Consider the following 15,698-nt stretch of genomic DNA (forward strand, 5'->3'; position numbering starts at 1 on the left):
ACTGCTGCTGTCCAGACGTGCTGGGCCTTCTCAGTGGTGGGCCCGCAGTCTGCAGTAGTTTCTCCTGAAGCTCATTGGGTGCCCATTGTAGCATTTTTTATCCTCTTCATCTGGGTCTTCCAGCCTGCAGATGAAAATACTAGCTCCATTCGTGTTTTGATTCTGTTTTGCTTTTCATCCCTGCCCCCGACTTTAAAAATATTTCTTTTCTCATTAGATTTTTATCTTGCCTTTTGATCAGGAGTGCAAGGTTGTATATTTAGCACTCCTTTCTCCTCCTTGTCCATAGAAGGACAACTATGTTACTGTTGTAGATGTTACTCCTAAACTTTTCCTGGTGCTGCGTTTGAGCTATTAAGAGGCTTTGAGAATTCAAGTAACAAAAGTGACATATTTTAATTGGGAGTGATGTTGACTGTAAACCAGCACATCTGGAAGATATCAGGTTGGGCAAGATAGTTCAAAAGGAATCTGGCTTAGTGTTTCCTGCTTTTGCACATAAACTTGCAGAAGCCTAAGCACGAATGTACAGTTCTCTCTATTGTGTCACATACTGCTACATTGTTATAAATGAATGAGTTTGAGGTACATCATTTTTTTTTTTCGTTTTTTTCTCTACATAACTGGATAGATTTTTAAGGCAGTTGTACAATAAACAAAAAAAGAGTTTATAGCTAAAATAAATTATTTCTAGGTATTAGCAAAGAAGGGAGGAGCTTCTCCAAAAAGTCTGGTGGAGGAGAATGCACAGCTCTTAAATCCTGACATTTGAAATAAGAGAAGAATGGAGTTGAACAGAAAAAGAAAACATCTTTTCTAGGAATAAAAGAGGGAAAATAAGTAGGAACACAGGAACTTTGTTTATACAGGTAGTCCTCGACTTACAACAGTTCATTTAGTGACCATTCAAAGTTACAATGGCATTGAAAAAAGTGACTAGTGACCATTTTTCACATGACTTTTGTAGCATCCCCCATGTCAGCTTGTCGGCTTGGCAACTGACACATACTTATGACTGTTGCTGTGTCTCAAGATGATTTTGCGACCTCTTGACAAGGAAAATCAATGGGGAAACCAGATTCACTTAACCATGTTACCAACTTATCAACTGATTCACTTAACAACTATAGCAAGAAAGGTCGTAAAATGGGACAAAACTCACTTAACAAATGTCTCACTTAACAGAAATGTTGGGCTCAATTGTGGTCATAAGTCGAGGACTGCCTGCAATGAAATCAGACCTTCGTCTTGCATTGTAAACTAACATTGGAAAGGGATCCCTTTGGGATGCCTTTCCTTGTGGATAATCACCCAAGGTGGCATGTGCCAGCAGTAGGCAGAATCAGTGTTCACAGTCTCAGAAATATCAGTGAAAGCTGATAGCCTCTCCTCCAAGAGCAGTTTGTAGCAATATTCCCACCTTCCAGTCTCTTAGTTGTTTCCCAGCAATCAGGTGGAAAAGAGAAAACAAGGCGAAAATCCAGATGAATACATGTGTATCTGCCTGCCAGCTAATTTCCCATTCATAGTTTACACTGATTAGCAATGATCTTTCTCAGTCAAGCCTGTCCATCCAACTTGGGAGCTTCCAGAATTTGAATATTGGGGCTTCCACTGAGCTTATGGCCCCTTAAACAGATACAACATTTTAAGAGTGAACTTCAGGAGGTACAGGAAAACTGAAAAGTGACTATTTAAAGGAATAAAAGAATAAGCATTTCAAGAGGATTGTGAGGGTAAAGTCTGGATAAACAAAAATGGTCTTTTCTAAGTTTTGAGTCTACAGGAAGAGTTCAGTTTGGCAAGAAGGGCAAGGACAGTGCAGTGCTGACACTTCACTGTGTCTTGATTGGCTATAAACCATAATAGAAATTATTTGTTCATTTGCTGCGTTTCAGAAATGCATCATTAACTGTTCCCTTTAGAGATTGCTATAAATTCCACAGGGAGGGGATTTCAGGAATTGCTAATTTTTTCTCTCTCTTCTTTTTACAGTGGCTGATATCACAACAAGTATCCTTTTTTCTGATCTCATGAAAACTGGAATTATCAATTCTCAATTAAATTTCTGTAGGTTGTTTTGAAAGTTAACACCAAACTTGGCCTGATTTCCCACCACTCGTGCAAGTGGAGATGCGCACAGACGTGTTCGCCCATCGCTTCCGCAGCCTGGTTCTGAAGGGCTCAAGGCCTGTAGTGGGCTGAGGCCCAGGGGTTGGGGACCCCTGATTTAAAAATATTGGGGCCTAACTTTGCTGAAATTATTCAAGCAGGCTGGAAAGGGGGTGGTCAATTAAATACATTACAGACGGGAGCACTGAGAAGTTATAGAGAGTATAGTTTCAGTGCTTGCCATATCCTACATTAAACAGCATTGGATCTTTTCCAACTAAAAATATCTATTGTTAGTATTATTAGCTTAACTTGGACACTACCAGATTCCGCAGTTTGAGGATGTCAAATTTGAAGCTGCCAGCCTCCTGTCAGAGTTGTACTGTCAAGAGGTAAGAAGAGTATCTTTCCTCTGCAGTTCTTTAAATGCTAATATTTAATGGGTTTGATACACAAAAGATATATGACTTTCTTCCATACAACATAGAAAAGAGCTAAGACACTATTCATCTTTGTTACCTGACTTATTTGCATGTCAATAGCACTTCCATTAAAAGGAACTGAGCGTTTGTTCAGTTTGATTATGTTTTATTATTTTGATATTTAAGATGATGCAATCAATAGCAACAGCAATTTATATACCATCCTTATAGTGCTTTTACAGCACTCTCTGGGTGGTTTACAATGTCAGCATATTGCCCACAACAATCAAAGTCCTCATTTTACCAACCTCAGAAGGATGGAAGGCTTGAGCACATCAGGATCAAACTCCTGACTGTGGGCAGAGTTACCCTGCAATACTGCATTCTAACCACTGTCCCACCAGGCTCCTAACTCCTAACAAGTAGAGTTAGCATCTTGGTGCCCCTTTTGGGGAGCTTCTGGGTGTTAGGTCATAGAAGCAGATGTCATTTTGGGTGAATGCAGAATATCTGTTGTGGCCTGCCGGTGGATCTGGCAGCAGATTCGGACAGTGAGGAGGTTGGTGAGGAATATGGGTCAGTCCTGGAGTCTGGGGAAGCTCTGACGAGGGCTCTGCATCAGAGGAAGAGAGGGGGCCGGGGCCGTATGCCAGTTAACGGCTGCCTTCGGAGTCAGACAGTGAGGCAGGCGAACAGCTGGAGCCTGTTCCCAGTGTGTGCATGCACAGAGTTGCCAGATGAAGGGAACAACTAAAGAACAAGGGTCAACTTGGGAGTAAGGCCACAGGTGGATGATGAATGGCCCCTCCCAGAGGGAATAAAAGAGGAGCGAAAGGGGAGTGGAGTTTGCAGGAGACAATTAGTTCATTACTGCATTCTTGCCAAGTATTGCGGCGTCTGAATGATATCGGTCTGGCCACTGTCCAAGCCTGATAAAGGTCGGTAATTGTGAACTATCTTGAAAGACTGGGGTTTATCAGGACAAGGACTCAGCTTTGTGCTGCTGGGGAAGCCTAGGTGAGAACAATATCTCTCATAGCGTTTCCAGTCATCTATTTTGACTGTCCTTCTCTAGAAAGGTCTGAGGTCTGCCCAGTGGATCTGTCTGGAATGCATTTAACCGTAGTTACCATGGACCGAATCCCTTTGCTGGCTTTGCTCCTGATCTTTGGACCTCTTCACACAGCTTTTTCACAAATATATTTCCTAAAATGTGTTTTTGGAAAAAGTGATGTGTCATTTCTGCAAAATTGTGCACGCTCCAATTAATAGAATGGTATTCCATTTGCTTTACGAAGCGTGACTTTTTCCCAATTGATTTTGTGTTTGAGCCCTCCTCCTCCATCTCTGTATGATAATTTGATTTTTATTGTCTGTACTTTTCAGAATTCTGTTGACACAGCAAAGCCACTGCTGCGTAAAGCCATCCAGATTTCACAACAGACTCCTTACTGGCACTGTCGCCTTCTTTTTCAGCTTGCGGTAAGCTCAGTTTCACTATTCTCAAATGGTTTAAATTATAGTTAGACCTCACTTAACAAATCTACTTGGAACTTGAATTTCCATCACTAAATGAAGTGGTTATTAGGTGAAACATCGTGCGATTCCACTATTTAGCGACAGCAGTTAATGGTAGTCCTGGGTTGCAGTCTTTAGGTGAGGACTTCGCACTTCTGCCCTGCTGTGCTGGCCCCTGCTTCAACTCCCCTCACCCACTTATCTTTCCCCATCACTGCTTTTTTGGCCATCCTGCTGTCCATTGCCACACACATATACACACACCTGTTGTCCCCCACTGCTGACCTTCATTACCTTCTTTTTCCTGTGGGTGATGAGATGCACCCTGCCACGGGAACCGCTAGTTCATTCTGTGGTTGAAAATCTGGACAGATTTGCCAGTCATCCAAATTTTGATGATCGGACCGTGCAGACGCTGCAGTGGCTGTAACTTTGAGGACTGGATGTAACTACCATTTGTTCAATCCTGTTGTAACTTCGAATGGTCGCTGAACCAATAGTCCTGTTAAGCGAGGACTACCTGTATGAAAGAAAGCATAGAGTTTGGGGAGATTCTACAGAACCTACATCTGAGAGGGAAACACATAAGAGAGAATTCTGCTGCATTAAAAGCTGCAGGGTTGAAGTTATCACTGAGTCTGAGTTTCCTTGCGGAAGAGACAAAACAACCCCGAGTATCTGCCCATTGAACAGCAGGAGATAAAGCAAGCAGGACTGCGCTCAGCTGTGTAAATTACTAGTGCTTTTATTTCTGTAGCATTCCTCCTTCCAGGGGAGCCCAAAGTTGTTTGTAATAAAGTAATAAAGCCTTCAAGAAAGGCGCAAAAAATCCAGCACTGTTTAAAAATAATAAATACAAAAAGTGAAAAAAGATTCAGTGGCAGGATTATGAATAGAATGGAGGGGGGGGGAGCAGCAAAAGAGAATTTAAAAAAGAGTTTGCTCCACAAATGCCTAGCCACATCTTCTTTTAACTTCGGAAAGAAGATAACACGGAGACCTGAATTTATCCTTAGGAAAGAGTTTTGTAACTGGGGTACTTGTCCTTTGGTACAAAGTTTTATAAGTGAGCGGATGTGTGGTTCATAAGCTCAGTTCTAAGTATTGAAGCAGTAATGGCACTCTCACAGTGGGACAAAAGAAACAAAGTCATGGTTGCAGCATTGCAACCAAACCCCCAACCTGTTTGTCCATGTACGTCGTGTCAGCACACAGACAAAAGGGGAGGAAGTTTTATTACAGCGCTGCCTGTCTTAACATCCGCCCACCTTACAGACTTTGTTCTATGAGAAAAATGTAAGTGGGGCATTCTTGAAGAGGTCAGTTACATTAGTGACTTTTTACTATGTGGTACCAATGCTTAATGGAAAATAAATGGGTTTGTGGCATCAGCATCACCTTAGATGTTTGCAGAACCTTAAAAAATTTTGAGCTTGGAAAGTCTTGTTTGAAAATTGAAAATAAAGGCAGTGAACATATCCAGTACACCTTCCTTCTCCTATTTTCCTCACAACAACAATCCTATGGAGTGTCCCAAAAGTGTTTTTTTCCAAAAAGCAACTGGACTTTCTTTGTTTTTCCTTGAAGACATTTCTCTTCTCATCTAAGAAGCTTCTTCATTTCTTGGACGAAAAGCAAAATGTCTCCAAGGAAAAACAAAGGAAGTCCAGTTGCTTTTTGAAAAAAGCCCCTTTGGGACAATCATGACCTGGATGACCGAGAATCACCATAGACAATCCTATGGGGTGGTGAGTTGGATTGAGAGAGAGTGACTGGGCCAAGGTCACGCAGCTGGCTTTTAATGCATCGTCTCCTAGTTTCTAATCTGGTGTCGTAATCAGTAGCCCAGCTGATTCTCAGAATCAAAATAAATGGATGGCTGGACTGTTTCAGAGCTGTTTCAAGCTTACGTGTGTTTCTCTGTGTATTCCTCATTAGCAACTTCATACGCTTGAAAAAGATTTGGTCTCCGCCTGCGACCTTTTGGGAGTTGGAGCAGAATATGCTCGAGTGGTAGGATCAGAATATACAAGGTGGGTGACTTTTTTGATTCACAGGGAGAAAGTGAACAGACAGAGTTATGAAATATATTCTGTACTTTTTTGCAGATTGCAATATTTTTAAAAGATTTTATTGAATGTAAAAATACACATGAAAGTAAAGACAATACAAAAAAGGGGGAAAAGATGTGAAGGAAAGGGAAAAGAAGAAAAGCAGTGACCTCCACCTTTTTTTTGGTGCAGTAGTTACAAAGTACAGTTACAGTCTCAACTTTTTAGTTTCATATAATCAGAAACTTAGCCATTTCTATAATAACAACAAACTAATCACGAAAAGTTACAGTTTCATTTTTTTCTGAAATATTTTTGATGCAGTTTTAGGGTTAGGGTGAGAATACATTGTATTTCTGGGATATCTCTACAGTGTTGGAATCTTAATAACTTTCCTTTCTTTTTCAGAGCACTGTTTCTATTAAGCAAAGGCATGGTAAGTTTACTGGGGCTTAGACAATATAATATTTTACTTATATATTACTTTAAAATCTACAGTCTCGGTTTGTTTTTCTTATTCAGATATAGAAGCAATGAATAATAAATAGATTTTGGTCTTGTAGAGCAGTGTTTCTCAAACTTGACAACTTTAAGATTTGTGGATTTGTCAACTCCCAGAATCCTCTAGTTGGTTTGCTGGCTGTGGAATTCTGGAAGTTGATATCTACATATTTTAAAGTTGCTGAAGTTGAGAAACACTGGTCTAGACCAAGGGTCTCCAACCTTGGCAACTTTAAGCCTGGAAGACTTCAACTCCCAGAATCCCCCAGCCAGCAAAGCAAAGCTGGCTGGGGAATTCTAGGAGTTGAAATCCTCCAGGCTTAAAGTTGCCAAGGTTGGAGACCCCTGGTCTAGACTATTGATAGACATCTGTTGAAACGAGCAATAGCATTTTGCTAACTCACACATCATTTCAAATGTGTGACTACCCCACCTATGTTTTAATGTTTGGTGTAATTCAAAATCCATGTGGAAACTTCTTGAAAACTTTTAAAATGCTATAGAGAGACTTAAGAGAGGCAACCATAAAAAAGTAAATTTGTCTTTTGGATTGGAATAATTAAAATTCCATGAAATTAGGATTTAGGAAGGTGATAATTACACTTCTGCTTGTTGCTGCCATTTTTACCAGTAGTGCTGAACTAAGCCGATCTCAGATTAATTTAGCAAATTATATATTGTGTGGATTAATTAGGCTTGCATCTCTTAAACAAAGGGTGGGCAGTTTTGGGGTGACTAGAGGCTGCATTTAATTGCTTTAGAGAACCAGTGACTATGGTGTAATGGGATAAAATGTGTGGGACTCCATCTTGCCTATAATTTTGAAAATATTTTTTCTTGGTTTTTTTTTTTACATTTTTTTGGGGGGGTGGTTGGGTCATCTTTAAAATTTTCTAGACTACCTGAAGACTTAAGTTATGGTTTATATACATTTTGCTCCAGAATGATGGGAAATCACACTGCTGGTTTAGAGCAACTGTGCTGTGTGTTTTTAACAGCGCAATCAGAGACATTGCCAGAAGCCACAACAATGTGTAAATTGTCTTCTCATATCTTAAACGATCCTGAGAATAAGAGAGATAGTCCCCAAGGACCGAATCGGTGTTAGAAAGTGTCATTTAAAGATCTGAAATGTGTATAATACCTAGTATTGTGTGCATAAATCAGTTCCAAGCGATTGGCATGGAAGGTATAAATTGTAATGTAAATTGGTGTCGCACATACAGGAGAACCACTGAGAGAAAAAACCTTCTTTGAATTTGTAGTTGAATTTTTACTTATTCCTGTTCTAATTGGGCTACCTTAATTTTATTTTTGATGTCTTCATTTTTTGTATGTTCTTTGGGATTATCTTGAAATGATGAGAAGCAAAGTTAATCACAAAACTGAGGATTTAGAAATAACTCTCCTTCCCACGTTTAGTACAGGTAGTCCTCAACTTACAGCCATTTGTTTAGTGAGCATTCAGAGTTACAACGGCACTGAAAAAAGTGATTAATGACCATTCCTCACACTGGCAACTGTTGCAGCATCTCCATGGTCACATGATCAAAATTCGGGAGCTTGGCAACTAATTCACATTTATGACAGTTGCAATGTCCCAGAGTCCTGGGATCAACTTTTGTGACCTTCTGACGAGCAAAGTCAGTGGGGAAGCCAGATTCACTTAAAAAAAAAAAAAAGATTTATATGGAAGGTATAAATTGTAATGTAAATTGGTGTCGCACATACAGGAGAACCACTGAGAGAAAAAACCTTCTTTGAACTTGTAGTTGAATTTTTACTTATTCCTGTTCTAATTGGGCTTCTCCGGAGACTCAGGGCGGCTTACAATGCATTAAGCAATAGCCTTCATACTTTTGTATATTTATACAAAGTCAGCTTATTGCCCCCACAAACTGGGTCCTCAATTTACCTACCTTAAAAAGGATGGAAGGCTGAGTCAACCTTGAGCCTGGTGAGATTCAAATTTACAGTAATTGCAGACAGCTGGTGTTAATCACAATGCTATCAGTCTGCTGAGCCACCAGGCACTTAACAACCACGTTACTAACTTAACAACTGTAATGATTCACTTCACAAGTATGTGGCAAGAAAGGTTGTAAAACAGAGCAAAACTCACTTAGTAACAGAAATTTTGGGCTCAGCTGTGGTCCTAAATCGAGGATTACCGTACTACTTTTTTTTGTTTTCCTTCTTTATTTGAGGAGATCAATCCAAGACTAAGGAAGCCTGAACCTGGAACAGAGGCACTTATCGTGTGTTCTGAAACTTCTGTCGTTTCTTTTCTTCTTCCTTCCTTCCTTCTACACAGCTGCTCCTCATGGAGAGGAAACTGCAGGAGGTGCACCCGTTGCTGACGCTTTGTGGGCAGATCGTTGAGAACTGGCAAGGGAATCCCATCCAGAAAGAGTCATTGCGGGTCTTCTTCTTGGTACTGCAGGTGACGCATTACCTGGACGCTGGTCAGGTGAGTTGAAAAGCAGCTCAGGTGATCTCGCATGACAAAATGTTGTTGCTCACAACATAAGACCAGGTGCTCCATTACGACTGAACAGCCTCTCCTTTACAGTCCTAAGTCGCTGATGGGTGTAAAGCGGATTCCCCCCCCCCCCATGCGATCGATCCAACTTTAGGATCCTTTTTTGTGGTGGTTGTAATGTGACCACTGTAGTCATGAAGGAAATGAGTCACAATCATTATTGGGCCTGGAAGTCTGATTGTCACTCGTTACAATTTGTAAATCGAGGCACCAGTGTGACTGGACCTTTTTTTATTTTTGACCTTTTTCACAGCAGTCACTAAACAAATGAAAGATACGGTTGTTAAGTGAACCCATTATTCCTGGTGGGTGTTTTTTGCTGGAAACCAGCAAAAAAAAAAAGGTCGCAAATCAGTGTCATGTGACCGCAGGATGCTGCAACCGATCATAAAGGTAAGCAGGTTGCCAAGCACTCAAAATGCGATCACTTGATTGCTACGGGGACACCTTTTATAAGGGCTGGAAGTACTTTATGGGCCATAAAGCACCTGTTACGAGGCTGTCATAACTCTGAACAGTTGTAAAACGACAAGTCATACATCAAGGACTACCCTAGAATAGAATGGCAGAGCAAACATATGAAGGAACAATAGCAATAGCACTTAGACTTATACACCGCTTTATAGTGCTTTTACAGCCCTCTCTAACTGGTTTACAGAGTCAGCCTATTGTCCGCAACAATCTGGGTCCTCATTTTACCCACCTTGGGAGGATGGAAGGCTGAGTCAACCTTGAGCCGGTGAGATGTGAACTGCCGAACTGCAGCTAGCAGTCAGCTGAAGCAGCTTGCAGTACTGCACTCTTAACCACTGTGCCACCTCCTCTCTTAAAGAAGAAGATTAAAAAAATGGATGTAAGCTTGACAGGAACCTTCAGAGGTCTTTAATGTTCTATCTTTACAGAAGATGAACTGAGAAGAGGACAACAGCCATCAAGATAATGTGTGGTTGACCTTGGATGTAGGGTGCCTTTGATTTGGGTCTCATGTTTGGTTTGATTTTGTTGAGGCAGCTTCTCCTTTCCTCAGGTGAAGAGTGTCAAGCCATGTCTAAAGCAGCTGCAGCAGTGCATCCAGACCATCTCAACCCTTCATGACGATGAGATCCTTCCCAGCAACCCTGCAGACCTCTTCCATTGGCTGCCCAAGGAGCACATGTGTGTGCTGGTTTACCTGGTGAGATGCTGCATCCCATGTTGCCAAAATAAGTTGTACAAACTTGGCTTCAGGGATCCTTCCAACAGGGGCTTTCTAGGATCAGGGGCCCAGGAAGTAGTCTTTTGCACATAAAGAAGGTGCTCTCTATTTCTCCTTTAACGTCATCATGGCAATATCCTTTTTGGGTTGAAAGGATGAGTCGGTGATATTACAGTTGCCCAGGAAACACCCACTTAGGGGGCTTCATTCATGTCCCCAGCAGGAGCTGGAGCAAAGGACGGGAACTCACCCTGCCCCACAGCAGCACTTGGGTCTCAAACACCAGGCCTGCTAGCTTCCAATCCAGTGTCCTAACCGTGTGAGCCACAGTGCTCCTAGTATCCCAATTTATAATTGCAGTAGCTAGCAGGTTGGGGATGCATTACTGGCTTTCCTTTAAATTGCCTCTGGGTGATTTTTGTTTTTGTTTACAATATATTCCAAAGAACCGATGCCTTGTTTAATTACCAACATTTCTAGGCAGCAGGTGGTAAGAAAGACCTCCATATGTGGCTTTGGAAAGCCACCATTCATGTTAATAGACAATACTGAGCTGAATGGGCTCAGAAGATGGCAAGGTTTCCCGACAGCATCATAGCTCATTGATGGAGTCCTTTCTTTGCTTGCAGAAATGTCCCAGTTTTGTCCCTGGACTTTCAGCTAGCAGAATGTCTAGTAGCAGAGGGGTTTCTGGAGACTTTGGGGTGTTGTTATAATCAGGTATTGTCAGCATTGGCTTGATTGGGGGTGTCCAACTGTGGCAACTTTAAAACTTGAGGACTGCAAATCCCAGAATTCCCCAGCCAGCCAGTATTCTGGAAGTTGAAGTTCATAAGTCTTAAAGTTGCCAAGATTGGACACCCCTGGGTTAGATGATCTAATGGTTTAACCCAGAGGTCTTCAAACTTAGCAGCTTTAAGACTTGTGGACTTCAACTCCCAGAATTCTCCAGCCAGCTTTGCAGAATTTGCAGAATTCTCCAGCAAAGCTGGCTGGAGAATTCTGGGAGTTGAAGTCTACAAGTCTTAAAGCTGCCAAGTTTGAAGACCTCTGGTCTAACCTTTAGATGTCAGGAATTCTGAAATAATGGTTTGAAAACAAATTTCAGATTTAAGCAGAGAAACTGAAAGAAACTGAAAGAAAAGAAAATATAACCTTGGGATTTGATGAGTAGAACTGTTTTTAACCACAGAAATATTTTGTGATGTGGTTTAATCTACTTGTATTTTATGCTTGTATCTGTATTAGAGAGTTGGAAATAATTTTTGGTTTTCTCTCTGCACCATCCAATTCTGTGTTTTTCCTGCTTTCCTCTTTTTTTTCCTTTTTAAACCATTTAAACCATCTCTTCCTCCTCCTATTGTTCTTTTGAAATTCGATAAAAGTTTTGTTTAGTTTTCTTAACAAAAGGCATCCTGCAATATTAGAAACTAAAGGCATAGACTTTCTGTATTTTTTTTTTTTTGTGTGTGTGTACATTAATTGCATCATTGGCGGGAAGGCTTTCTCAACGAGGGCAATTTGGCAGTGCCGCGTGCCCTGTTGTGAGGGAGATGAACGTGCCTGTTTTAATTGCACAGGTGGCGTGTCAGCATGGGCGTTCACAGTGTTGCTACCTGCATGTTTTCTCATTTAGAACTGTGTCCTGTCTTTGTATTTCATGTAAAACGAGTCATGTTAATTTGCAGCAGGGAGAACATTGAAGCAATTTGTTTCAGGGTTGCGAAATGATCTGCCAAACAAATGCGGTATGGTTTCTTTCTTTCTTTTTTTGCCAGGTGACTGTGATGCATTCGATGCAGGCTGGATATTTGGAGAAGGCCCAGAAATACACCGACAAAGCCCTGATGCAGCTGGAGAAACTCAAAAGTGAGCAGAGTAAACTTCTTTGGTGTGTGTCTTCACACGGATTCTGTTCTTGAATGCCCAATTTGCATGCTCCATTTCTCTCTGTTCTCCCTTTTTTCATTTATTGTTGCCTTTTTGGGGCACCAGTGTCCTTTTTCAGGGCCAGTGATAGGTCCCTTCCTCAGCACCAGAAAACCCTGTTTTGGCTCATTCAGAGTTGCATAGTCAGCCAAGATCTTTTCTGAACTTAAGGAAAGGAACCAATATCACTTTGCATTTCAATTTAGCAGTACCGGAAAGAATCGCCCGATTCTTATGATGGGAATTTTTTGGCATATTTCTTTTCTCTGCACTGAGGAAAGAATAGGATAGAGGGTGTTTTTGCCAGCCTGAGTTTTAACAAAATGCCACATGTCTCCCAAGATTTTTGAGCAGTTGCTTTTATAACCTAAAATATTACTCCCTGCTTCAGAAAAACAATTAAAGGTAGTTCTTGACTTAATAACCGTAATGGAGACTGCCCATTATGGTTGTAAGTCACAACAGTCATTAAGCGGGTCATCACATTCACCGACCTGATTTTACAACCCTTTTTGTGGTGCTTCTTAAGCAAACACCAGAAGTAAAAGGGCTGTTTTTTTGGTTTTAAAAAAGTCATAAATAGCGGTCAAGCGACCACGGGACACAGCAAATGGCCACAAATTTAGGCCAGTTGCCAAGTACCCAAAAATGGTCACATAATTATGTGTGTGTGAGAGAAGGGGAAGATTGGATGTCAGAACTTCAGAACCAGGTTGTAAGTACTTTTTGAGGGGGGTCCATCATAACTTGGAACAGTCGTTAAGCAACTGGTCTTAAGTCGAGGACATTCAGCATGGCCATTCCACCAAATGAAGAGCTGTTCCTTTTCTCTTTTTTCCCTAAACTGCATCATTTCTTTCCTTCCAGTGCTTGATTGCAGCCCTATCTTATCATCTTTCCAAGTCATCTTGTTGGAACATATCATCATGTGCCGGCTAGTCACAGGACACAAAGCTACAGCCCTGCAAGAGGTAAAGAAAATGGCTTTAGGGGCGGGGTTTCTCAACCTTGGCCATTTTAAGGCCTGTGGACTTCAACTCCCAGAATTCCCCAGCCAGCCATGGTTGAGAAGCACTGCTTTAGGGCAGAGGTCATCAACCTTTCGGACCTCAGGGACCACTAAATTCATAATTTTAAATCCCACAGACCACTAATATGATCTGCCTAATGACTGGCTTTGTGGGTGTGGCTAGGTGGTCATGTGACTAGGTGGGCATGGCCAACTTGATGTCACTCACATCAAGGCTCAGCAGAAGCACCTCACTGAGGACTACAAGCATAGACTTTCCAAGCAGAGGAAAGACCTGCAGGAGTGCAAGGCCAGGTACAGGCACCTGGAGGCTCAGTGGGCTGAGATGGTCAGCCAGTTCCAGGCCATGATGCAGTCCCACTAGAACGAGGTCCTCCGGCTCTTCGCCACCAGTGACGCTTCCCTCCAGCTTTTGGCCAAAGCCCCGCACCAGGCTGCTGAAACAGACCCCAAGTTGGAATTTCTGCCCCCCTCTGCCCCACACAAAAAGACCCCAAAGGGGGAGACTCTACAGCAACACACATTGCACGTATATGTCCCAGGGGCCATAGCTTGAGGACCCCTGATTTAATGCAATATAAAAAGTGCAAATAATTTTTCTGCAGACCACCAAAATTTTCTCACGGACCACCAGTTGGTGACCGCTGCTTTAGGGCATTCGGTGTCCTTTGGAACTGTGGGTGGTGGTGATGGTGGTGGGAACAGATGTATGGAGGTTCAACTGAGCTCACCACTCTTTGTGGTTGTTGAAAAGAAGATAGTCTTGGAAGATCTTGGAATGTCATTGCCACAATTGTTCTAACTCTCAGGAAATTTCTCCTTAGTTCCAGATTGCTTCTCTCCTTGATTACTTTCCATCTGTTATTTCTTATCCTGCCTTCAGGTGCTTTGGAGAATAGGTTGACCCCCCTCTTCTTTGTGGCAGCCCCTCAAATATTGGAAGGCTGCTATCAGGACTAGAGGGAGTCAAGCTATTCTCCAAAGCACCTGAAGGTAGGACAAGAAGCAATGGATCGAAACTAATCAAGGAGAGAAGCAACCTAGAACTAAGGAGGAATTTCCTGACAGTGAGAACAATTAACTAGTGGACCGACTTGCCTCCAGAAGTTGTGAATGCTCCAATACTGGAAGTTATTAAAAAGAGATTGGACAGCCATTTGCCTGAAATGGTATAGGATTTCCTGCCTGAGCAGAGGGTTGGATCTTCAAGGTCCCTTCCAACTCTTGTTATTCTGAGGGCAGCCAAGAGTCATGCATTTCCAGCATCGCAGATTATTTGAAAAGCATGGTGAAATGAAATGAAAGCCGGCCAAAGTCTCCCAGTGAAGCTTTATCTGCTATTTTTTATACTAGAGAAGGAGGGTGTTACAGCAACAGAAAAATGATTTTACAAAATAATTAAGCAATCCCAAAAGTGCAACTGGAATCAGCGGTTGTGTCAGAAAAGAGGAAGGCAAAGAAAGGAAGTGAACCCGTCTAGGCTGGGTTAGTCAGAAGAATCGTCGTGAATCACCTAAGTCATGTTCTCTCTTCTGTTTACACCAAGATTTCACAGGTATGCCAGCTCTGTCAGCAGTCTCCCAGGCTCTTTTCTAATCATGCTGCCCAGCTACATGCTCTTCTGGTGAGTATAACTTCCCAGTTCCCGATGCATGTAAATCTAGGTTTTTATTCAGTATTTTATTCAGTGTAGGAAACTTGAGTTCCATTCATTGAAAAGCTGCCAGTTTTCAAATAAATGGAGCCCTACAAGGCTTTAGTAACAAGTACAGGTAGTCCTTGACATACAGTCACAACTGGGACCAGAATTTCCATTGCTAAGCAAGGCAACTGTTAAGTGAGTCGCACCCCATTTTACAGCCTTTTTTTTTTTTGGCCATGGTCTTTAAGCAAATCCCTGCAGTTAAGTGAATCATGCCATCGTTAAGCAAATGCAGCTTCCCTCATTGGCTTTGCTCGTCAAAAGAATCCCAAATGGCAATCACATGATCCCAGAATGTTGCAGCGTTGTAAATACATGTCAATTGCCAAGTGCCTGAATTTTGACCATGTGACCACGGGATGCTGTGACGGTCGTATGTGTGATGATAGTATCAGGGTTCCAACCGATGCCCTAATTAAATCATGAGCCTCAAGCCAAGCTTCAAAAGAAATCTAGTTATTTATTAGGAGCTTCATGTCAGCAAGTGAAACCAACTCTGACCTCACTTAATTCTCGCCTTGGCTCTGACCCTGTTTCCCTCTTCCCCCAAGGTGTGTCATCAGTCACATTCCCCAAAGAAGCAATTTTGCGGGTTGTAGGAGTCACTCCCTCTGGTCACTGTGGGTCTCCCTGGAGATGACCTTGACGTTGCCGGCTGGAATGTGCTTTGTTTTGACTGAAATGCAAGTTCCTCGA

At 42.0% G+C, this 15,698-nt stretch overlaps 1 protein-coding gene across 1 annotated transcript in view; it reads left to right on the forward strand.

Annotated features, from left to right (window-relative positions):
* Window positions 1-15,698, forward strand: part of MAU2 (MAU2 sister chromatid cohesion factor) — a 37,236-nt gene that overhangs the window by 1,800 nt on the left and 19,738 nt on the right. Inside the window, exons 2-11 of the mRNA XM_034442540.3 lie at window positions 1,996-2,013; window positions 2,439-2,504; window positions 3,921-4,016; window positions 5,991-6,085; window positions 6,512-6,539; window positions 8,919-9,074; window positions 10,174-10,320; window positions 12,120-12,210; window positions 13,138-13,241; window positions 14,847-14,924. Coding sequence (XP_034298431.2) covers window positions 1,996-2,013; window positions 2,439-2,504; window positions 3,921-4,016; window positions 5,991-6,085; window positions 6,512-6,539; window positions 8,919-9,074; window positions 10,174-10,320; window positions 12,120-12,210; window positions 13,138-13,241; window positions 14,847-14,924 — 879 coding nt within the window. The remainder of the gene's footprint in view (window positions 1-1,995; window positions 2,014-2,438; window positions 2,505-3,920; window positions 4,017-5,990; window positions 6,086-6,511; window positions 6,540-8,918; window positions 9,075-10,173; window positions 10,321-12,119; window positions 12,211-13,137; window positions 13,242-14,846; window positions 14,925-15,698) is intronic.

This window comes from Pantherophis guttatus, chromosome 1 (assembly GCF_059756535.1).
Source record: "Pantherophis guttatus breed Tessera chromosome 1, ASM5975653v1, whole genome shotgun sequence".
Lineage (NCBI taxonomy): Eukaryota > Metazoa > Chordata > Lepidosauria > Squamata > Colubridae > Pantherophis > Pantherophis guttatus.